General features: G+C 47.5%; 2 protein-coding genes across 4 annotated transcripts in view; one reads left to right on the top strand and one right to left on the bottom strand.

Moving 5' to 3' along the window:
• Nucleotides 1–25,809, top strand: part of LOC129841328 (catenin alpha-2) — a 697,172-nt gene that overhangs the window by 482,235 nt on the left and 189,128 nt on the right. The window lies entirely within an intron of this gene.
• LOC129841329 (leucine-rich repeat transmembrane neuronal protein 1-like) lies at nucleotides 3,848–7,538 on the bottom strand. The gene has a single exon (XM_055909554.1). The coding sequence runs from the start codon at nucleotides 6,170–6,172 to the stop codon at nucleotides 4,589–4,591; it is 1,584 nt and encodes a 527-aa protein (XP_055765529.1). The 5' UTR covers nucleotides 6,173–7,538; the 3' UTR covers nucleotides 3,848–4,588.

Genomic DNA, 25,809 nt, shown 5'->3' with positions numbered 1-25,809 from the left:
GGTTTTCGGTCCTCCCCGCAGTGTCAAATAGAGGTAGAGAGAAAAAGAGAAAGAGGGAGGGATAGAGAGGGGGGGGGGGGGGAGAAGCCTGTGGGTGCATCCTGGAGTCTTAAGGACAACCCTTTCAAATATGCAGACCCCCTTCCCTGTCCCCGCCTCCCTCCTATCCACCCATCGCGTGTTAAAAATACTGAAACAAAATGGAGGTGGCATCAGTAGCCTGGGTGTCAAGGCATCATTGAATATTTATACGAATAAATCAGGACAACACAGCCTAAATATAGGCCCGGCAGTTTGCATGATTTGAGGGGCTACCAGGAAAGAAAATGAATAAGACAGAACGTAAGAGAATAAGATAATAAGCAAATGACTATCAGTATATCGCATATCTCACTATGATGTGTCTCTCTGCCCTGCTCTGCTCGGCTGTATCGGTCGGTGGCTAGCCTACTTAGCATACCGATGTCATGCCTAGTTATGATTTATGGCCATTTTGGATTTCAAAAGTGCGCCGCCCGGTCGGGAGATATCATGAATACGAAGTAGATCATGAATCTGAAATCTGAAAAATGCCGCTGTTGTCGTCGGCGCTTGTTGTTGTTGTTCTCTTGAGCGGCTCCACGCAACAACAAAAATGACTGCACATTTCAGTTGAGTTGTTGCTCTCCCGCCTTGTTGCTATTTTGGTTTTTCTCCTGGTCTGGTGTTCCACTCTGTGAAACGCCTCATATGGTAGATATCAGAATAGATTTAGGTTGTACAGTTTACGCATGGCGCCGTACACACAAGAGTTTAGTGGGCGTGATATTGTTTAACTGCAACCATTCACCCACGTGGCCTAAAGATGTAGTATCTTAACTGGATCACCCCGTTGCGGGAAATGTAAAGCTTGTAGTGGATTTGAGGTTTTAAAAATGTCCACTTTCGGACTATGTTTTTCCTTTTGAAAAATGGATCAACCCCTACAAAATGGTCGATTCATTTTAATCCACGTAATAATTCACATTTCCTGTTGCTGCAGGATTGTTTTCCTGCTCAAATGAAGATCCTACATCTGTATACAGGCTGTAGTTAGTACAATAGTAGAGGCTTGTACAGCCTTTACAAAAGGCTGAAGGGAAAAAGTCTGATAACCTTTCTAGTTAGCATTTGATAATATCCCAGCTTTGTACCCCTCATAAAGCACGAGCAACTATACGTTTATATGAAATTGAAGGTATCACAATATGCATAAGGTACATCGACAGTGTAACATACTATATGTCATTGGTTTGTTTTGAATGTGTCTGTTTGCTGTTTGCGTTGAGGCAGGTGGTTGAAATGCAGTGATTATTTGATTTCATGTTGATTGATGAAATGATTTGACCTCCAGGTCGATACCGTATGTTAAGTAATTGCTTGCATATTATTCTATTTGTTTGTGTCATGCTACTGTAACTCTGCACCATCACTCAAACACACAACACACCCCCCGTTACACACATACTCTACACCCAGTTGAGCCATTTACACACACACACGCACACGCACGCACGCACGCACGCACGCACACACACACACACACACACACACACACACACACACACACACACACACAGTCTTGCATAACTAACATTGTGGGGGGACAAAATTCAGACCCATTCAAAATCCTATTTTCCCTAACCCTAAATCTAACATTAACCCTAACCCTAAATCTAACCTTAACCCTAACCCTAAATCTAACCTTAACCCTAAATCTAACCTTAACCCTAAATCTAACCTTAACCCTAAATCTAACCTTAACCCTAACCCTAAATCTAACCTTAACCTTAACCCTAAATCTAACCATAACCCTAACCCTAAATCTAACCTTAACCCTAACCCTAAATCTAACCTTAACCCTAACCCTAAATCTAACCTTAACCCTAACCCTAAATCTAACCCTAGCTCCTAACCCAAAATCTAACCTTAACCCTAACCCTAAATCTAACCTTAACCCTAAATCTAAATCTAACCTTAACCCTAACCCTAAATCTAACCCTAGCCCCTAACCCTAAATCTAACCTTAACTTGAACCCTAAATCTAACCCTAGCTCCTAACCCTAAATCTAACCCTAAATGTAAATCTAAATCTAACCCTAGCTCCTAACCCTAAATCTAACCCTAAATCTAACCCTAGCTCCTAACCCTAAATCTAACCCTAAATCTAACCCTAGCTCCTAACCCTAAATCTAACCCTAGCTCCTAACCTGATGTTGAGACCAGATGTTGATGCTGCTGCAGCATTCTGTCTAGGAACACAGGTCAGCCTAGAGACCGCTGGTCACAGTGTGCTACTTCTACACACACACACACACACACACACACACACACACACACACACACACACACACACACACACACTCTAACCCTAACCCTAAATGTAACCTTAAACCTAACCCCGCCTTTGTCCTTATGGGCATGTGGGAAATGTCCCCACAAGGGAGAATTGTCCTTGTTTTACTATGCTGACTTTTGGGGATTTTAGGTGCCCACAAGGATATAATCACACACACACACACACACACACACACACACACACACACACACACACACACACACACACACACACACACACACACACACACACACACACACACACACAACACACACACCTCAGACCTACTCTCTCTGTCTCTGTCTCTTTAGTTGCAGTAACAGCATGTGCTGTTAGTAGGCTGTATTTACTGATTTCAGTCACACACACAGCAATATACAATCGCACACACTCGCATGTACACACACCACACCTACGCATGCAATCATAATGTGACACTGTGCAGAAGCTCTGAGTCTAGTGTATTTTCTTCCCTCACCCTCCCTCCCTCCCTCCTTTGCTGCTGATGTTAGGACACTAGAGAGCAGCCTACACCTTCTTTCTGCGGCCTCCGCAATCACTCCTTTCCTTAGCTATCACTCAATTCTCTCCCCCTAGCAGCACCTACATGTCAATTGTCGACTGGTGCAAGAGACCAAACCCTCTGTCGACGCATCTCTCACTCACACAATGAGGAACAACCAGAGAGAGAAATATACCCAAAATAGCCTTGTATTGGAAGAACAAATGTTTCAACATTACACGCAGAACATAGTGAGGAAATCCATCGGGCCGGGCATGTGTCGTGTCATGTGTTACTGGTGTCTCTTTTAAGAAGGATAAAAGCCCACATATTCAATTCTTCATCTAGCTCCTATTTTAGAATTAGTTTTGATTTGAATAGTGTCGGGTTAGGCATTTTCCTCCTCCTTTTGATGTGTCCCCTCGCCGGTGGACGGATGGCAAAGCTCTAGCACGACAGCCAAAAGCACCAGCCAAGGAAAAAGGCAAGGCTGAGCTTTTTTAGATCTCTCAGGCGATCATGGTCCCTCTCTGCCTTCCGCCCGTGTCTTCTGTGTGAATGTTTTAGACGACATACGAATGTGGATGTGGAAAATACGCCACCTGATTAGAAAGGGTCAGATCAACTTCATCTAGAAAGGATAGAGGAGAGGGAGGAGAAGTGGGAAGGTGGGGGAATCCGGGGGAAGCAACCACAACATCTATAGCGAGCCGGCACATTGAATACCCCCCCCCCCCCCCCCCCCCCCCCACTCACAAATAGGGAAAGAGGGATCAAGAAAAGATCTGATATTCAGATTGGAGAGGGTTTAACATTTGAAATGAAGTACGGTTAGGCTATCCCTCTGGCCCCTTGTCTTTTTACCCAACTAGAGATACCGCAGTAGGCACGCCGGACAAAATGCTCTCTCTCTTCCTACCACCAACGCGAGCGCTGCATCTCTTTTCATAATCCACCCCTCTCCCAAAGGTTCCTCACAACACACGGGCTTTACTGTGAATAGCAATTCATTTATTTAAACATGGTATTTTTTCGTAGTTTACAAAAGGAATACGATAGCATCTTGCATCTTTTTTTTTCCCACTCTTTGCGTTTTAAACATATTTTACACTGAATTTATAATCGTATTTTTTTTATTTTTATAATCCAACTTTGCAATCTTTTTTTGTATTTTTTTCCTTTGTTGTTGTGTTTTCGTTGTATTTACCACAATTAAAAATGGTGTGTTTATGGCTGGCCAGTGTGTCCCCAGTTGGTCTTTAGACAATAGCAGAATATCCTGAATTAAGAAATAATATCCACTCCTGGTGGAGAGAAGAAGAAGAATCCGTTGGTGCCTACAAACATAGTAATCCTCTCTGGTGATTCTGTATAAAGTCAACATAATATTCCATCTCTGGTGATTCTGTTTGTCAAGTCAACAGGCAAAATAGAGTCTGGTCTCCATAGTGTCCATAGAGGCCCTTCAGATCCACAGCAATAAATCCACGGTCTCAGTCAGTCCTCCACCCTTCTCCTCCACAGTAGAGGGGGGGGGGGGGGGGGGGGGGGGGGGGCGAGCAGCACAGTGCGACGCAGTGTAAATAGTGTCCCTGGTTCAATCCTCATTTATACAACCCCAACCCACCCAATATATCCCATATATCCAAAAAGGGTCTCTGTGGTAGTCCATATTATCCACACAAACACACGTAAACACAGACATATCCATACACTCACAAAGGGCCGGGTCAGACCTCGCACTCCCGGGAGGGTTGCTGCTGGCAGGTGCAGGAGCCATACTCGTTGATGATGACCAGGGCCCCCTCGATGTGGTTGGGCTTGTAGTCGACGTAGTACTCCGGCGTGGACATGGTGGCCATCTGCTGCATGCTCTGCTTCTGCTTCTGCTTGCGCCGATGGCTGCTGAAGCACTGGCGCACCTGCCGCACGCCCGCCGGGAAACACTTCCAGGTCACGTAGAGCATCAGCACCACAATGAGGAAGGAGAAGATGAGCGCCATGGTGCCTGTCACCACCTTGTGGATCTGCATGGTGCTCTCTATGTCGTCGAGGTTAGCCACGGTCACCGTGAAGGAATTGGTGACGACTGCGCCGCCCTCGGCTGCTGGCGGATTGTAGGGATTGGCCGTGGGGCCGCCCCAGGCCTGGTCCTTGGCGGTGTAGCCTGGGTACCAGCTCATGGTTGTGGTGGACTGGTCGCCGCCGTCCTCGCACAGCTGGAAGGCATAGACCGCGTCCAGTACGTCCTCGCCCTGCGCCACATCCGGGCTTGAGCACAGCAGCTGGCTGTCCCGCTGGCCTCGGAAGGCGCTCAGCCACTGGGCCAGGGCACACACGTTACGGCTGCATTCCCACTCGTTGCCTGCCAAAGTGATGCTGCCCAGGGACGACCACGAATCCAGGATGCGCTGCTCCACGGCCGTCAGCCGGTTGGCGTCCAGCATGAGGGCCTTGAGGTTGGGCACGCTCTCGAAGACGTGCGGCTCGATGTATGCGATCTCATTTGCCGACAGGTCGATCTTCTCCAGGAAGGGCCAGGTCCAGTCCAGGGTGCTGACCACAACGGTAGCTCGGTTGTTGCGCATGTAGAGCGTGCGCAGTGAGATGAGGCGGGGGAAGTGGGCCAGGTTGACTTTGACCAGCTCATTGTGCTCCAGGTGCAGCTCGGTGAGCTTGAAGAGCCCAGCGAAGGAGTTCCGCGCCAGGCTCTGCAGCTGGTTGTAGCCCAGGTCCAGGAACTGCATGCTCCGGCAGTCCTGGAAGATCCTCACTGGGACAAACTTGAGGGCGTTGTAGCGCAAATGCAAATTGGTTAGCTTCCTCAGGCCGTGGAACAGGTCGGGTTCCAGCGCCTGCAGCCTGTTGTACGATAGGTCCAGGATGCGTAGGTTGGGGAGGGGCCTGAAGGTGCCATTGGGCAGGCTCTCGATATGGTTGGTGCTCAGGTCGAGTTCCTTGACTCGGCGCAGCCTGTCGAAGGTGCCCTCCTCCACCACGTCGATGTTGTTATGATCCAAGTAGAGCCAGGTGAGCTGCGACAGGCCAGCGAAGTGGCCCTCGCGCAACTCCGTCAGGTTGTTCTCGCGCATGGACAGGCCCAGTGCGCTGCTCAGGTTGCGCGGAACGTCGGTGAGATTGAGCCCCTCGCAGTAGAGCAGCTTGCTGTCGCAGCGGCATAGCCGTGGGCAGACGCCCTCCACCGAGGGGACCATTTTGAGCATGATGCCCAGCGAGCACCACAGCAACAGTATCAACCCAGGGGGCTTCCTCAGGGGCCACTTTAGGTACAAACCAATTAGAAGGAAATCCATCAGCCTGAAAATCCTGGGATAGATCCGCAGAGAAAATGTCCATTGGAATCGTACCGGTTTTATTCTGTCATGGTTCACATCGTAATTTGTAAACTCTCCCTGGCAGGAAACCAGCTCTTGTACTTTTTTTGTATTCCTTTTCTTGTAGTGAATTGTGTTGTGCGTGTGTTTTTTCCCCAAGGTATTTACTTATAGAAAGGAGGAGGAATCCAGTGTGGGGGGGAAAAGGAAAAGAACAGGGGAGAGGGATAAAGGGCAAGTCACTTTGCTCATGTTAGATATCAGGGGACAAGAGGCGAGCAGAGGGGGGTAAAAAATGCTTTCTTCGTCGAGCGATCGCAAATGAAAGGAATCCTACTCACCCCTATCCAGAGACGGACAACCCCTATTCAGCGACTCCCTTTGTGCCCGCACTAATTATGTACGAATCTAAAAAAGGACCCCAGTGTGGTCCAAATTTGCCACCCCCCCTCGTCCTTTTCAGCCAGGACACCAGATCCTGGCAGACTTACAATGTCTTAGTTCTCCTCGAGTGAAAGAAGCCAGAAAAGACCCAAGGAATCCAAGTGGATGCTTGTTAGGAAGTGCAAGTTCCCTGCTCGGCTGCATGCATGAGTGCCGTGGCTCCTCGCTCTCTCTCGCTCTCTCGCCCTCCTGCTCCTCTGCAGTCACTGCTACTGCGATGAGCCGGAGGAAAACCAAGCCAACCAAGAAAGGAGAGGAAAAAAGGACTCAAAACTCCTTTCCTTCTTCTTACCCCCTCTCGATAAAGACTGGTGGCCGATCTGTCAACGCAAATTACCGTCTGTCACTTGAAGTGATCACTGACCTGCACGGCTTAAATCCAGTCAGCTCTGTCATTATTATTTCAGTGACCGACCGGCGCGCTTCAGAAAAAATGGATTGGAAGAATAACGATGGGTAATGCCAGGGTCTCTCTCCTTCTCTTTTCTCTCTCTCTCTCTCTCTCTCTCTCTCTCTGTTCCCCCTTTAGATTTTGTCCCTTTCTTTTTAGTATCCTTCTTTCAGATCCCCACTTATCTCCTGTGAAAAGCCCCTTGACTCCTGCGTCCTCCTGTCTTTTGGGTTCTGTTCATATCCACTCGAGTTGTTAGGGGTGTTTTTCCCTTGTCGGCTGGAGGGAGTTTACTGGTTGAGGCTGGACGGCTGAGAGGCTGAGGAGGCTGCTAGTAGGAAGGCAGAGGCGGTGTGTGACGGGGAGGGAGAGGAGAGGCAGAGCACTCTTCACTTCGATCCCTCGCTTGCAGCAGACTAGTGTACTGGCAGAGCATGCAGAGGCACCGTCTGTTCACTGAGTGTCGTAAGCCTCTCACAATTCAGACTGGCCCCACACTCTCTCTCTCGGGCTTGTTCGTTCACTCACTCTCTCTCTCTCTCTCCCCTCTGCCTTCCTCTATATCTCTCACTCTCTCGCTCATTTTTTTTCAGTGTTTGAAACGTTTCCATATTCAAAAGGGGCCGGGCTAAAAACTGGGGCTTTATTGAAGCAAAGAATCTCTCTCTCTCTCTCTCTCTCTCTCTCTCTCTCTCTCTCTCTCTCTCTCTCTCTCTCTCTCTCTCTCTCTCTCTCTCTCTCTCTCTCTCTCTCTCTCTCCTCTCTCTCTCCTCTCTCTCTCTCTCTCCTCTCTCCTCTCTCTCTCGCTCTCTCTCTCTCTCTCTCTCTCTCTCTCTCTCTCTCTCTCTCTCTCTCATCTCTCTCTCTCTCTCTCTCTCTCTCTCTCTCTCTCTCTCTCTCTCTCTCTCTCTCTCTCCTCTCTCTCTCTCTCTCTCTCTCTTCTCTCTCTCTCTCTCTCTCTCTCTCTCTCCTCTCTCTCTCTCTCTCTCTCTCTCTCTCTCATCTCTCTCTCTCTCTCTCTCTCTCTCTCTCTCTCTCTCTCTCTCTCTCTCTTCTCTCCTCTCTCTCTCTCTCTCTCTCTCTCCCTGTAATGAATTGAAACAAGCCATCTACAATATCTGCTTCTTCTCTTCTTGTAGAATCCAGTCTCCCTCATTATTGCAGACTAATATTCCACTAATGATTGAAAGGGTGTTCTATATGCGTTCTATCCCTCCAGCTGATGAAATGTTCCAAACTGTTGGCTGAACCGATGGGGCTGATGCTGCATAATTACATAACAATACAGATGTCATAATAATAATTATAATATTCATGATTTGTGATCGAGCCGATGTTGTTGTATGCCGTGATTATACACACTTATTGACACATGTAATGGTCAATTACTCAGCTGTACACTTTATTGGGCCTCATCTCAATATGGTGTACAGTGCCTCTGGAAAGTATTCAGACCCTTTGATTTTCTTTCACATTTTGTTACTTTACAGCCTTATTCTAAAATGGATTAAATAAACTAAATCCTCAGAAATCTCTACACAATACCCCATAATGATGAAGCGAAAACAGGTTTTCAAATGTATTAAAAGTTGAAAAAAACAGAAATACCTTACTTAAGTATTCAGACCCTTAGCTATGAGACTCGAAATTGAGCTCATGTGCATCCTGTTTCCATTGATCATCCTTGAGATGTTTCTACAACTTGATTGGAGTCCACCTGGTGTAAATTCAGTTGATTGGACATGATTTGGAAAGGCACACACTTCTCTATATAAGGTCCCACAGTTCACGGACTGGAACCCAATCAAACTTCTCTTGAGAGACCTGAAAGTAGCTGTGCAGCATCGCTCCCCATCCAACCTGACAGAGCTTGAGAAGATCTGCAGAAAGGAAAGGGAGAAACTCCCCAATTACAGGTGTGCCAAGCTTGTAGTGTCATACCCAAGAAGACTCAAGGCTGTAATATCTACCAAAGGTGCTGTCACGTCTACTCCCGCTCCTCCTCTCTGGCCCTCGTTGTCGCTAGTTGTGTTATCATTACGCACACCTGCCACCATCGTTACGTGCACCTGCGCCTCATGACACTTACCTGTACTCCATCACCTTCCTGATTGCCTCCCTTACATCTGTCACTCCCTTTGGTTATTTCCCCAGGCGTTATTGACTCTGTTTCTGTCTATGCTTTTTGTGTTTCTTGTTTTGTACTATGTTCTATTTATTATTACATTTGCACTTTCCTTGTACTTTCTTCCAGACTTCCAGCGTACACGTTACAGAATAACGCCTCACCAAAGGGAAGTAACAGGGATTTTTTTTTTTACTGGTGATGCCACATCCAAGGGCGGCTGCCGAAGCAACCGTGGATGCATCAGCTGGCTCGTCAGGCATCCATGTCTCAGCTGGCTTGACAGGTTCTCAAATCTCTGTTGGCTCATCAGGCTTCCAGTGCCAAAGCTACCGGGGATGTCTCAGCTGGCTCGACAGGTTTCCATGCCCCAGCTGGCTCGACAGGTTCTCAAATCTCTGTTGGCTCGTCAGGCTTCCAGTGCCAAAGCTACCGGGGATGTCTCAGCTGGCTCGACAGGTTTCCATGCCCCAGCTGGCTCGACAGGTTCTCAAATCTCTGTTGGCTCGTCAGGCTTCCAGTGCCAAAGCTACCGGGGATGTCTCAGCTGGCTCGACAGGTTTCCATGCCCCAGCTGGCTCGACAGGTTCTCAAATCTCTGTTGGTTCGTCAGGCTTCCAGTGCCAAAGCTACCGGGGATGTCTTAGCTGGCTCGACAGGTTTCCATGCCCCAGCTGGCTCGACAGGTTTCCATGTGTCAGCTGGCTCGACAGGTTCTCAAGCCTCGGTTGGCTCGACAGGTTTTCAAGCCACGGTTGGCTCGCCAGGCTTCCATGCCTCAGCTGGCTCGACAGGTTTTCAAGCCTCGCTTGGCTCGACAGGTTCTCAAGCCTCAGTTGGCTCGACAGGTTCTCAAATCTCTGTTGGCTCGTCAGGCTTCCAGTGCCAAAGCTACCGGGGATGCCTCAGCTGGCTCGACAGGTTTCCATGTTTCAGCTGGCTCGACAGGTTCTCAAGCCTCGGTTGGCTCGACAGGTTCTCAAGCCACGGTTGGCTCACCAGGCTTCCATGCCTCAGCTGGCTCGACAGGTTTTCAAGCCTCGCTTGGCTCAACAGGTTCTCAAGCCTCAGTTGGCTCGTCAGGCTTCCATGCCTCAGCTGGCTTGTTGGGATCCCATGCCTCAGCCTGCTCGTCAGGCTCCCATGCCTTAGCCGGCTCGTCTGGGTCCCATGCCTCAACCGGCTCGTCAGGCTCCCATGCCTTAGCCGGCTCGTCTGGGTCCCATGCCTCAACCGGCTCGTCGGGCTCCCATGCCTCGCCTGTCTCTACAGGTTCCCGAGCCTCAGCTGGCTCTACAGGTTCCCGTGCCTCAGCAGAAGCTTTCGGCCCGCTGCTGGTCCTCGGACCGTCCCCCTGGTCGGCGTTCTGCGGCTGGAGCCATGTGTCAGGGAGGGGGTACTGTCACGTCTACTCCCGCTCCTCCTCTCTGCCACTATAGTTATGCGCACCTGCGCCTCATGACACTCACCTGGATTCCATCACCTTCCTGATTACCTCCGCTATATATGTCACTCCCTTTGGTTCTTTCCCCAGATGTTATTGACTCTGTTTCTTTTTCATGTCTGTACGCTTTTCATGTTTTGTACTATGTTCTATTTATTATTACATTTGCACTCCCTGCACTTGCTTCCAGACTCCCAGCATACACGTTACAGGTGCAGAGAGCATTGGGCCAGTAACTGAAAGGTTGCTGGATCGAATCCCCGAGCTGACAAAGGTCAAAATCTGTCATTCTGCCCTTGAGCAAGGCAGTTAACCCACTGTTCCCCGGGCGCTGAAGACATGGATGTCGATTAAGACAGCCACCCGCAGCTCTCTGATTCAGAGGGGTTGGGTTAAATGCGGAAGACACATTTCAGTTGAAGGCATTCAGTTGTACCACTGACTAGGTTGTACAACTATCCCCCTTTCCCTTTCAACAAAATACTGAGTAAACGGTTTGAATACTTAAGTAAATGTCATATTTCAGTTTTTATTTTGTATACATTTGCAAAAAATTCAAAAAATCTGTTTTTGCTTTGTCATTATGGGGTATTGTGTGTAGATTGATGAGGGGAAAGCAATGTATTACATGTAAATAATAAGAAGAAGAAGAATAAGGCTGAAGCTTTACAAAATGTTGGAAAAGTCTAGTGGTCTGAATACTTTCCGAATGCACTATATATGGCAGCATTACCCTACACTACCCTGCTATGGATGCTTCTGTTTTTAGGGACCAAACCGACCAGCAGCTTATGCTTAAAATGGCAGTTGGTCTAAACATTTTATTTCCGTTTTTTTCTTCCTTTTTTCTTTTAATGAACAGAAGTGCAATGACCATGGCATGGTGAGAGTACGGTTCCCATATGTCATGGGGATTTGCCGACGCTGCGATTCACGCACTATGATTAAGCTATTTGCATTGATATATCCTAGCTTTTATTTCCTTGTCCATTGAACGGAAAAGAGTCAAACCAAACTAGATCAAGAAAAATCTGCATTTGGTAACATGGAATGCTGCATGCCTGGTCTCTTTTTCACGGTTGTTTGAGGACCCGGCTGTCCAGTGTGAATACAGATTTGATCTGTTGCCACTCAGAGACGGACAGTGTTACATAATATATTTCTCTCAGGAGGTCCCCACGCTCCTAGCTCCCAGGGTTCCCTGGTTCACGGACCCCGTCCATCTCTCCCTGCCCTTGTCATCTCACTCACATTAATTTCAGAGTACAATGAGCTGTGACGAATCTGATGATCCGGTCCTTTACATGACGCAAACATGCCATCTCTCTCCCCCCTCCTTCCTTTCCGACAGCAGACATAACTTTCACATCATGGCTCCTTGCTAAGGTGTTCTGCTGTGAATTTAGTGAGGAAGTGAAAGTGCCACATCGGCCCTGGCTCATCTGGTAATTGGCGTGTCGGTCTGTCTACTATTCCAGGGCCCGTATTCATAAAGTGTCTAATAAAGACTGGTGATCTAGGATCATTTTTGCCTTTTGTATCATAATGAAGATGATTATATGGACGGGCGGGACCTGATCCTAGATCTGCACTCCTATTCTGAAACCCTTAATGAATATGTGTCTAAGGAAAGTCATCAGCAGCTCCGAGACCTGGGGTTTACTAGCGACAGTTATAGGATGGTTCGACGGCGACAGAGAACCTACTCTCACCTTTGCTTTACCTCCGCTGCCACTCATTTCTCATTCATAATTAAGTCACCAATTTAACTGAAATTCACGACTGACATATTCACACTGCAGCTATCGCAACTGACGCTTGCCATTTTGAAGGAGCAGCGCTGTTTTGAGCTCTGAATGCCAACGCCGTATCTCGAGTACTCGTTAATGATGCGCCACCGAAACATGTTCCTTTCACCTTCTTATGGTTCGCGTTTTGCTGTTTTCACGCTTTGATAATGCTGCCACTGCAAAGCTTCCACAGTGGGAAGAGACATATATGGCACCGTGAGGGGAGAAATAAAACGACGGGATGTGGACGACGTCTCCCAGTCAGATATATCTCTTTCCTGCTCGTCTACCTCAGCCCGCCTCTCTTCAGCCCCGTAATGGATGGATTGCTACACCAGCTAATGAGTTGGTGGCACCATAATGACTTAACACAGCAAACAGGAGATAGCCGGGGACCGGGGTCATCCGTTTGAAACTTTTTAAGAGATTGTGGCTGTGGAGAGGGCAGACACGTGCGCGTGCGTGCACATGCATGCACACACAACCATGCATGCACACACACACGCACAAACACACTCCTATTAAAGATGGGCGATGGGTGCAGATAGGCATCTCGACTCGTCGGAACAATAACCTTAATTTGTTCCTTCAAACCACGTCATTGCTGCTTCTGGTAGGTTAGAGTAGACTAGAGGGAGGATAGCAGCATTTAGGGAACTAGGGCATTACCTTTCCCTCCCCTTCTATTTTGATTCATGAACATTCAAAGAAACCAAGAGGATTTTCTGTGTAATTTAGGAAAAGGGGGACATTCGAACTGGAGAAAAAAAAATGGTGTGGAGAACATGGCATGCTTCTTTCGCTGAGGGGACTTCCGCATCCCCCGGGGAAAACGAGACTGAGATGACAGAACGACGTCTGTGAGCCCAGAGATTAAAAAGCAGAACAAATTAAAACATCTCGAGTGAAATCGGCATCTTCGTGGAACTAATGTGTGGGCGACTCAACTTTTGGAGAGCGGGAGAGAGAGACTTTGTATGCCGTGATTCACTCCTTCTCTTCTTCCTTTCCTTCCGTTCGGAAAAGTGCTGTCACGCTATCAGTGTAGCCCAGAGCAGCCCAGAGCGGATCGTCATGGTGCAGAGAGGCCTACTCATCCTCCCGTGAATGCCTACCCATGGGCGGCACGGGAAGGTCAACATTTGGCTACACTGAGCCTCTGGGCGACGTAGACAGATGTCCGTGACACGAGCCCCTTCGCCTCCATTTAAAGATAATGTCTTTTGAAGGCATGTGAATATGTGAGCACCAGCACAAAATGTCCTCTAGCAGATGTTTTTATTACGAGCTAATCGCTGAACTGTCAACATTGACAGATATATTCAGTTTATGTTGCCCAGGCTGGGATTCAACCCATAACCCTGATGTTCCCTGTGCTCTGACCATGCTCCCGACTCTCTGAACCACTGGTAACATGTCAGGTGTGTTGGCTGCACCGTTGCGCTCAACTACAGCAGCTTTGCATTCTGAAAGAGACTCTCTTCTCCATACATGAAATCCATCTTCATTTGCATTCTGTTTTGTGTTAGTAGGTATAACTTGCGCCCATCGCTAGGCTAATGCTAGGTAAATCAATGAAAACCATGCTAGGCAGTTACTGAGGAAGTGGAAATAGCTCATTAATAACTTAGCACTTAATATTAATTAAACGTAGATTGTGTTTGCGTTGTTTAAGTTGGTTATGCTTAATCAACATACTATTATATTCCCTTCATATTTTCTGCTGCATTAGCAGTTTGAACTACAGTATGCTAACACAAGGGATTTACCAAGGACTCTGGCTGGTCAGCAAACATCTCACTCGCGTAGTTTATTGCACAAATACTGAGCTCTGACGCTATTGCACTCACCAGCCTACCAGCCATAAAACCTTGCAGCGTTAGTGTTTAATTCTTGACACCTACAGTTTGCATGCACCTTAGTCAAATACATTTAAACTCAGTTTTTCACAATTCCTGACATTTAATCCCAGTAAAAAATCCCTTTTTTAGGTCAGTTAGGGTCACCACTTAATTTTAAGAATGTGAAATGTCAGAATAATAGGTGAGAGAATGATTTATTTCAGCTTTTATTTCTTTCATCACATTCCCAGTGGGTCAGAAGTTTACATACACTCAATTAGTATTTGGTAGCATTGCCTTCAAATTGTTTAACTTGGGTCAAACGTTACAGGTAGCCTTCCACAAGCTTCCCACAATAAGTTGGGTGAATTTTGGCCCATTCCTCCTGACAGAGCTGGTGTAAGTGCTAGGCCTCCTTGCTCGCACTGTCACGATCGTGTGGCGGATTAACGGACCAAAATGCAGCTTTTGGAAAATATGCCATCTTCTTTTATTTTAACACGAAGATGAACACGACACAAAAACACTTTAACAAAACAACAAAATAACAAAATGACCGTGAAGCTACAAACGTTGTGCACAAACATACAGGCTACTAACGTTCTTACATAGACAATTACCCACCACCAATGAGAGCCTATGGCTACCCTAAATAAGGCTCCCAATCAGAGACAACCGAAATCAGCTGTCTCTAATTGGGAACTCATTCAGGTAACCATAGACTCTCCTAGATGACTAACCAACATAGACAACGCTAGACATCTACACTCAACACAAAACCATATACTTCACCCCATAACCCCTTTACCAAATAAACACCCAAAACCAACAAAACATAAACATTCCCCATGTCACACCCTGACCTAACTAAAATAATAAAGAAAACAAAGAATAATAAGGCCAGGGCGTGACATAACCCCCCCCTTGAGGCGCGAACTCCGGGCGCACCATACACAGTCTAGGGGAGGGTCTGGGTGGGCTTCCATCCACGGTGGCGGCTCCGGCTCTGGTCGCGGTCCCCACGTCACCACAGTACCTAAACACCTCCTAGGCTTCCTCCAAACGACCCCCCTCCACCTTAACCCCATTGCATTCAGGGGCAGTTCCGGACTAAGGGGCAGTACCAGGGTAAGAGGCAGTACCAGGGTCAGGGGCAGTACTAGGGTCAGGGACAGTACCAGGGTCAGGGGCAGTACCAGGGTAAGGGGCAGCACCAGGGTAAGGGGCAGCACCAGGGTAAGGGGCAGCTCCGGACTGAGGAATGGCAGCTCCGGACTGAGGGACTGCAGCTCCGGACTGAGGGACTGCAGCTCCGGACTGAGGGATGGCCCATGGCTGGCTGACGGATCTGGCTGCTCATGGCTAGCTGACGGATCTGGCTGCTCATGGCTAGCTGACGGATCTGGCTGCTCATGGCTAGCTGACGGATCTGGCTGCTCATGGCTAGCTGACGGATCTGGCTGCTCATGGCTAGCTGACGGATCTGGCTGCTCATGGCTGGCTGACGGATCTGGCTGCTCATGGCTGGCTGACGGATCTGGCTGCTCATGGCTAGCTGACGGATCTGGCTGCTCATGGCTAGCTGACGGATCTGGCTGCTCATGGCTGGCTGACTGATCTGGCTGCTCCTGTCTGGTTGGCGGCTCTGGCAGATCCTGTCTGGTTGGCGGCTCTGGCAGATCCTGTCTGGTTGGCGGCTCTGGCAGATCCTGTCTGACGGACGGCTCTAGCGGCTCCTGTCTGGCTGGCGGCTCTAGCGGCTCCTGTCTGGCGGACGGCTCAGTGGGCTCATGGCAGACGGGCGGCTTTGCAGGCTCATGGCAGACGGGCGGCTTTGCAGGCTCATTGCAGACGGATGGCTCAGATGGCGCTGGGGAGACGGATGGCTCAGATGGCGCTGGGGAGACGGATGGCTCAGATGGCGCTGGGGAGACGAGCAGTTCAGTCATCGCTGTGCAGACGGCAGACTCCTGCCGGCTGAGGCGCACTGTAGGCCTGGTGCGTGGTGCCGGGACTGGTGGCACCGGGCTGGGGACACGCATCTCAGGGCTAGTGCGGGGAGCAGGAACAGGGCATACTGGACCCTGGGGACGCACATTAGGCCTAGTGCGTGGGGCCGGAACTGGTGGTACCGGACTGGGGACACGCGTCTCAGGGCTAATGCGGGGAGCAGCAACAGGATGCACAGGACTCTGGAGACGCACAAAAGGCTTAGTGCGTGGTGCCGGAATTGGTGATACCGGGCTGGAGACACGCACCATAAGGCTAGTGCGTGGAGGAGGCACTGGTGGTACTGGGTTGGGGCGGGGAGGTGGCGCCGGAAATACCGGACCGTGCAGGCGTACTGGCTCTCTTGAACATTGAGCCTGCCCAACCTTACCTGGTTGAATGCTCCCGGTCGCCCAACCAGTGCGGGGAGGTGGAATAACCCGCACCGGGCTATGTAGGCGAACCGGGGAAACCATGCGTAAGGCAGGTGCCATGTATGCCGGCCCGAGGAGACGCACTGGAGACCAGACGCGTTGAGCCGGCCTCATGACACCTGGCTCAATGCCCAATCTAGCCCTACCAGTGCGGGGAGGTGGAATAACCCGCACCGGACTATGCACACGTACAGGAGACACCGTGCGCTCTACTGCGTAACACGGTGTCTGCCCGTACTCTCGCTCTCCACGGTAATTACAGGGAGTAGGCGCAGGTTTCCTACATGACTTCGCCACTCTCCCTTTAAGCCCCCCCCAAAGAATTTTTTGGGGTTTTCCCACAGGCTTCCTACCGCTTCGTCGTGCTGCCTCCATTCGCCGGTATCCCTCCTCGCACTGCGCCAGAGAATCCCAGGCGGGCTCCGGCACTCTCCCTGGGTTGATCGCCCACCTGTCGATCTCCTCCCACGTAGTGTAGCCCAGATCCTTTGTAGGTTCCTTTTCCTGCCTCCGAGCTAGCTCCTCATATCGCCGCCTCTCTGCTTTCGCTGCCTCCAGCTCAGCTTTGGGGCGGTTATATTCTCCTGGTACCTCCCGGTCTAAAATTTCCTCCCATGTCCATGAATCCTTGTATTGCTCCTGTTGCTTTGTTTTCCGCTGCTTGGTCCGATGGTGGGTAATTCTGTCACGATCGTGTGGCGGATTAACGGACCAAAATGCAGCTTTTGGAAAATATGCCATCTTCTTTTATTTTAACACGAAGATGAACACGACACAAAAACACTTTAACAAAACAACAAAATAACAAAACGACCGTGAAGCTACAAACGTTGTGCACAAACATACAGGCTACTAACGTTCTTACATAGACAATTACCCACCACCAATGAGAGCCTATGGCTACCCTAAATAAGGCTCCCAATCAGAGACAACCGAAATCAGCTGTCTCTAATTGGGAACTCATTCAGGTAACCATAGACTCTCCTAGATGACTAACCAACATAGACAACGCTAGACATCTACACTCAACACAAAACCATATACTTCACCCCATAACCCCTTTACCAAATAAACACCCAAAACCAACAAAACATAAACATTCCCCATGTCACACCCTGACCTAACTAAAATAATAAAGAAAACAAAGAATAATAAGGCCAGGGCGTGACACGCACACACTTTTTCAGTTCTGCCCACAAATGTTCTATGGGATTGAGGTCAGGGCTTTGTGATGGCCACTCCAATACCTTGACTTTGTTGTCCTTAAGTCATTTTGCCACAACTTTGGAAGTATGCTTGGGGTCATTGTTCATTTGAAAGACCCACTTGCGACCAAGCTTTAACTTCCTGACTGATGTCTTGAGATGTTGCTTCAATATATCCACGTAATTTTCTTGCCCCATAATGCCTTCTATTTTATGAAGTGCACCAGTCCCTCCTGCATTAAAGCACCCCCACAACATGATGTTACCACCCCTGTGCTTCACAGTTGGGATGGTGTTCTTCGGCTTGCAAGCGTCCCCCTTTTTCCTCCAAACATATCGATGGTCATTATGGCCAAACAGTTCTATTTTTTTCATCAGACCAGAGGACATTTCTCCAAAAAGTACGATCTTTGTCCCCATGTGCAGATGCAAACTGTAGTCTGGCTTTTTTATGGCGGTTTTGGAGCAGCGGCTTCTTCATGGCTGATCGTCCTTTCAGGTTATGTCGATATAGGACTCGTTTCACTGTGGATATAGATACTTTTGTACTTGTTTCCTCCAGCATCTTCACAAGGTCTTTTGCTGTTGTTCTGGGATTGATTTGCACTTTTCGCGTTCATCTCTAGGAGACAGAATGCTTCTCCTTCCTGAGTGGTATGACAGCTGCGTGGTCCCATGGTGTTTATACTTGCATACTATTGTTTGTACAGATGAACATGGTACCTTCAGGCATTTGGAAATTGCTCCCAAGGATGAACCAGACTTGTGAAGGTCTACAATTTATTTTCTGAGGTCTTGGTTTCTTTAGATTTTCTGAGGTCTTGATTTCTTTAGATTTTCCCATGACGTCAAGCAAAGAGGCACTGAGGTTGAAGGTAGGCCTTGAATTGCATCCACAGGTACACCTCCAATTGACTCAAATGATGTAAATTAGCCTATCAGAAGCTTCTAAAGCCATGACATCATTTTCTGGAATTTGCCAAGCTGTTTAAGGGCACAGTCAACTCAGTGTATGTAAACATCTGACCTACTAGAATTGTGGTACAGTGAATTATAAGTGAAATAATCTGTCTGTAAAGAGTTGTTGGAAAAACGACTTGTGTCATGCACAAAGTAGATGTCCTAACTGACTTGACAAAACTATAGATTGTTAACAAGAAATGTGTGGAGTGGTTGTAAAACTAGTTTTAATGACTCCAACCTAAGTGTATGTTAACTTCTGACTTCAGCTGTAGCTAGATAGATGGGAGTTCATTCCTTACCGAGAGTGAAGATGAGATTCAAAAATCCAAATGGCCACCACTGCCTGGTACTGTAGCGGCTGGAGCTCGACAGATCCTTTGTGGTTGAATGGACTAGACACCAGACACTCACTATAGACAGTAGCCTATCATACCTGGTTCAAAACACATCAATAACTCCAGATGAATGGCTATCGGCTCTAATCTCATAAATTCTTATCATACGTCATACCTGGACATGGCTACTAGATGTACTCAATACTCTATTTCCATTTGGCAATACGTTGGCTTCTCTTCTCACTACACTACCACCAAGGCTTTGTCTCAAATGACAGTCTACTGGACTATCTAGAGAATGGGTGGTCTGGTTCAAAGCAGTGACCTATGTTGGGAATAGGGTGCTCGGGCCAAAAGTAGTGCAGAAAGTAGGGTGGCATTTTAAACACGTTGCCCTTTGGTGATGCACCGTACACTACTTTGGTAAGGCTGTTTTTGATAGTAGAAGAATGTTGGGAGGGTTATTATCCATTTCCTCATTTACACTTAGTCACCTTGGCTCTGCCGAGCCATAGAACTGCTGAATTGTAAGTACCCCTCGGAGAATTACAGGCGTTATGCAATGGTGGTGGTTTCGGGTTAATCATTCTCTCGCAGGCTAATTACACTTGAGCTAGAGGAGAGATCATCGTTTAAGCTTTGTTTACAGCTACGTTTGAATGCCTTTGTCCTTTGCCTTTCTTAGAGTCCCCTGATGAACACCACATTTTCCCCCCTATCGTCTTTGTCTTTTTTGGTGTATCTTGTTTGAAAAGTATATCGGTTGGCCGTCTCAGATTGGTTTCTGCTGCTGTAAAAGCCTGTTGCTATGTTCCTGGCCAATGTCAGATTTCGAATAGTTCCAGAGCCACAAAACCTCCCCCTCGCACAGATAGCTAGCTGCCCATAGCTCTTTCCTCTTGGTTGATAGAACTGCTGATAGCCTCTTGACTGAGGTCTGAGTAGGGTCAACAAATAGCAGCATCGGATGGATCCCGTTCTTTTTTTCCGCCTCTTTTTCCTCACTATTCTATTACTTACCCAATGGGTAGAAGTGTGACTTCTTATTGATTCTTGCCCTTGGCAGTAAACCATTTCCAGTGAGTAATTTCTTGTCGGAGGCCACAGCTGGCTCAGGCTGGCTCTCGAGTCCCACCAACCCAAATGGCTCTACGGCCAACGCTGTCTTCTTCTGTATCTCGGTCCATGCTTAAAGGGAGGTGCAATTTGGACACACACACACACACACGTGCAATAGTTGTTTGTGTGTGTGTGTGTGTGTGTGTGTGTGTGTGTGTGTGTGTGTGTGTGTGTGTATGTGTGTGTGTGTGTGTGTGTGTGTGTGTATGCTTATGTCTTATAGTACTCAGTACATTGGTACTCAATAAGGGATGACTTGAGTCCCACTGTTCTTCTGTTAGTGTCGCTGTCTGAAGAGGTCTGCTGTCAGTGGAAACCTATGAAACTCTACCCCATCCTCTCCACTTTTACTCCACTATGTGTAGCACACTATATAAGGAATCGGGTGTCACTTGAGACCTACTGTCATCCCTTTTTCTTTGATAGGATTTATTAAAGTCAGCATTGTAATGCGAGCCTCTAATTGTTCAGTGCAAGTGTTGCCATTTATTAGCTCAGAGCAGAGGTATAACTTTTTCAGCTGGGACCAGAAGTTGCCAGCAATTCGGGCGACCCCCGCCCCACCACAAATCTAATCACAACCTTAAAATCGGCACATTTTGATTTTCACATCAACAAATAACCTTCAACTCATTACATTTTAATCTCTCTTATCAAAATGAAGAGAACCAATACATATATTTACAAAAACGTGTATCTGTACTCTTCATTTTTGGTTCCCATTGGTGCCGTCAGATCTGCTTGCTGTGACTTTTCATTGGTGAAAATAGTATTGACAGTGAACTTGTCCTGGTGGCAGTAGCTCTTACATGGCGGTGGAAGAGTTTTGTCCTCGTTCAAATTAGCACAACGCTCCAGTCAACTCAGCGAAGCATGTCTGTCGAATACACATCTCCCAATTATACTCCGCCAATTATGTTCCTTCCAGTGTGATGGAAAGTGGCAATTGTCAGTGGGACAATGTATTTGAGAATCAAAGAGAAAAATGTGAAATCCCTTATCTGGAAAAGTGTGGACTAGACAAACTATCGAAGTTGTAGAAATTGTATGTAGATTGGCTTCACACACACACACACACACACACACACACACACACACACACGCACACGCACACGCACACGCACACGATTATTAACACGACACATCATTAAAGCGACACACACAGGCATGATTCCCAGGCATATCAACCCCCCTTCAAATCCTCCCTTCACTTAATTACTCCCTCTCCCTCTCTGTCCTCCCTGTTTGTCTCTCACTCTGCCTCCGCCTTGTCAGCATCACACTTCGTTGATAGAGGGGTCTGCCTCGGCCTGCCTCGCCATCAGATTGAGTTGACAGAGGGTTCGCCAGAGACTCATAATTAACAGCCTCCTGATTACAGATCCATTATTTAAATCCACTATTGGATCATAGGGAGTTCGGCTTCCTGACGCGCCTCGACGAAACAAGGCCAGATGATGATGGCTAATTGGCCCTCTGCTGAGATAATGTGGACAGGCAGGAGAAGGACGGGTGGGGAAGGGGGTCAGTGCACAGAGCTACCCAGAAAGAGGCTGCAATATGCAGGGAGAGGGGGGGCTGCCATGGAGGGTAACCTCCAGCAGATGGCAATTCCATTCACAGCTCCCAGTTATAGGCTACAGTCGGTCAGCTCTGGGCTGGATGGGTGAGGAGATTCTGCTGCTTGTTGTAGGCCCTCCTTTGGTTGGTTATTGTGAAATATGAGGATTTGAATAACATTTTCTTATCGGGAGACTTATTGGGAAACAAAACCACCGGGCACGCGGGAGCCTCAGCGGCAACCAGAGCATGTCACGACAGGAACGAGCCTGTCGCCGCAGGTAACACCTCCCAGAGGTGTGTCCCGGTGCCGATGCTCCGCGTGTGCCTCAGTTAGGCTGAGGAAATCGGTTTCTTCAGTTTCTTCTTTGTCATCGCTGATTGGAGACAAGGCGGTTGTCGTGCCAACCATGCAGGTAGCAAGGTGGGGAGGTGATGCCCAAATGATGGTCATTCACCCGTTCACCATCCATGATAACAATGACCAATGCTGATTCCCCTCTGCAGATCAACACAGTTTATTCAACCCACGATGCATTGATGCATCCAAGATGCAGGAAATGACTAATGTGAGAAGTTTTGTTTTGTCGGTAGCCTAATTAGCAACAGTAAAAGGCCACGATTAAGTCATTGTTGAGGGTATCTTGCGTTTAAAAAGCCCGTGTGAGATACCACAAGTTCTGGGGGCCCGTGCGCCTGTCATTAAACGTAATATATCGATTTGACAGTGACCCTCCAAAGAGTCATTCATCAACCCTTTTTCACGTCCATATCTACTAGGAAGCTAAAGTGTTTGTTTCTTGGGTTCAGTAAGTAAGGGGATATCGCCGAAACGAATGCCGTAGTCAAGGATACAACGGCCCAAGTGTAATGAGCGGAGTTAACTCAAAAGCTCATAGCAGACCGAGAGGCTAATGCTTCTTAGGTAGTTCTTTACGAGTTTTACTTTATAAGACAGTTTCTCCAGAAGCGACAGTTACATGGATGGTAAAAACAGCGCCGGCATCAGAAAAAAAAAAACACACATCAAACACTGTGTTTGCATCCAAAGGCACCTTATTCCCTATATAACGCACTGCTTTTGGCTGAGAATAGGGTGCCATTTGGGACGCACCCTGTGCTGCTGTCCTTGGCGCCTCGCGCCATTCAACCAAGGGGAACTTTGGTCTGCCTGTCAGATGAGTGAGACTACCCCCCCCCCTCCGCTGTGTGAGTAGCCAGGCACACCTTTTAAACCTTTCTTTTTGGACCACCCTCTCCCCTCAGTATGTTCTCCTCCTTGTGTCCCTCTTTGATAGCTCTGATGGCCCAGTTTGCCCCAAAAAGAGGGAGGAAGAGCATTGCACACTCTGCCACCCAAAATATACCCCCCCCCCCCCCCCATCACCTACCCAACTCCAACCATTCCCTGCCTGCCAGAGCTCCCCTAATGTACATTTTAGCAGACACTCCTATCCACAGCAACTAGGGTTAAGTGCCTTGCTCAAGGGCACATAGATGTCTCACCTAGTTGGCTCTGGATTCAAACTAGTGATCTTTCAGTTACTGGCTCAATGTTCTTAACCGCTAGGCTACCTGCCTTTCTCAGCAAATTATCTGGTCCCGTATTCATAAATCTTCCCAGAGTAGGCATGCTGATCCATGATCAGTTGTGTCTTCTAAATGATAACGTATAAGACTACAAGAACAGCGAGACCTGATCCTAGATACAGCACAGTTCATTAAAAAAATGCTATATCAATACGGGCCCTGGTTTATCTCTCTTCCAGTATGCGTCTTACATTGTTCGATGCGAACACAGGAGGTCAAATAGACTAATGCAAACTGTAATCTATGCAGCTTTGCTCCCATGAGTTTCATTTGACATGTTGACAGTGTTTTGACCCGAAGGCCTTTGTCAGGTCTGCGTTGTTCCCATCGCAGGCGGCACGAGATGTACCGTGTACCGCGTGTACTGTTCTCTGGCTGTGTGCACTCCTGTGTGTGTGTGTGTGTGTGTGTGTGATTGTGTGTGTGAGTGTGTGGCGGCGGAAGCGTGAAGAGTGTATTACTGTATATAGGCCCAATGTCCAGCATTGCTTGTTAGGCTACAGCGCTGGTCATTCGTGCTGTAATGGCCTGGGAACAAGACAATAGTCTGGGAACAAGACTATATCGTTGTGCATGTGTTGGCGTTGACTCCCCAACACACAGACACACTGGTCCCGAGTGGCTCAGTTCAAAGAGCATGGTGTTAGCAATGCCAGGATCGTCAGTTTGATTCCCGCTGGAGCCACCTTTATGGAGAATGTATGACTGCGCTACTGCAAGTTGCTTTGGATGAATGGCATACATTTAAGCTAAATAGTATTGCTGTTATATTATTCTATCATGGTTGACGTGTTGGGGTTCACTTCCCAACAGGTTCAGAATAATATATACAGGGTTTTAAAGGAGCATTTCGCTACTACAGGACTCTGCATCAAAAGGACTAGTTCTTTGTCAAATACAAGGCAGAGTGAATTCAATTTTTTATAGGTACAGCTGAAGGTGTAGATTGAAAATGTTCAACCCATGGAAATGTCAATCAGAGGACTAACACTTCCCCTTTATTGTGTCAGCCGATGACGTTGTAGCATCGATTTGCCTCCACAACAATGTCGTTTCTCACCTAGTTGAGGCAATCATTTTGTCACACTCGTATTCCTGTATGTTTGTTTTTTTGCTTTTATTTTTTGGAATGGGCTTGCCCGTTGTCAGGGCAACGGCTTGGTGTGAAGGTCACAGGAAAAGGGACGGCTGTCTTTCTTGACCCCTTTCATACGTTTCATATTCATCTCATTTTGAATGTGTTAAAAGCCTTGGGTGTGTGAGATATAGTTTGCCTCTGGGTGTCAAGGAATTTTGTTTGTCTTTGAAGTCGTTTTTTTTTTTTTTTTTTTTCTCCCCACCATGAATCATTCAGCCCGAGTCACACTTCATTCGAGAGTCTCGTTATGTCATGGAAAATCAACAGGAACAGCAAAGGGGATACTGGGGGAAAAGAGCGCTGGTTGATGATAGCTGCTGTTGCGGGAAGAAACAGATTCAAATTGCAGTATTTTCAACTTCAGTCGCTTTACATAGAGGGCATTCGAGCGATGAGTATAGATCTAAAATGTGATTGGCACTTGACAAAATGACACTGACAACAGCCAAACGGTGACATCTGGCACTTGAGATATGTCGGAGAAGACCGAGAGAGAAAGTGGTGGATAGAGAGATCTTCCTTTAGATTTTCAACACTTGTATGTTTGTCAATTATGTGCTTTGTGTTGATTTGTAAATACTTATTAGAGCGTGAGAGAGAGAGAGAGAGAGAGAAAGATCCTAGTAATTTAGATTATTTTATTTTATAAATTGATTTATTAATACAGTGCCTCAAAATATTCAGACCCCTTGAATTTTTCCACATTTTGTTATGTTTCAGCCTTATTTTAAAAATGGATTAAATAAAAAATAAAAATCCTCAGCAATCTACACACAATACCCCATAATGACAAAGCAAAAACAGGTTTTTAGAAATTGTATTCAGATGTATTTAAAATAGAAAACAGAAATACCTTATTTACATAAGTATTCAGACCCTTTTCTATGAGACTCGAAATCAATGTTTCCCTTGATTCTAGAACTTGATTGGAGTCCACCTGTGGTAAATTCAATTGATTGGACATGATTTGGAAAGGCACACAACTGTTTATAAAATATCCCACAGTTGGCAGTGCATGTCACAGCAAAAACCAAGCCATGAGGTTCGAAGGAATTGTCCGTAGAGCTCCGAGACAGGATTGTGTCGAGGCACAGATCTGATTTCTGCAGCATTGAAGGTCCCCAAGAACACAGTGCTTCCATCATTCTCAACTGGAATAAGTTTGGAACCACCAAGACTCTTCTTAGTGCTGAACAATCGGGGGAGAAGGGCTTTAGTCAGGAGGGTGACAAAGTGGAGATGGGAGAA

The sequence above is a fragment of the Salvelinus fontinalis genome, chromosome 42 (assembly GCF_029448725.1).
Source record: "Salvelinus fontinalis isolate EN_2023a chromosome 42, ASM2944872v1, whole genome shotgun sequence".
Classification (NCBI taxonomy): domain Eukaryota; kingdom Metazoa; phylum Chordata; class Actinopteri; order Salmoniformes; family Salmonidae; genus Salvelinus; species Salvelinus fontinalis.
This window is presented reverse-complemented; position numbering and strand designations above follow the sequence as displayed.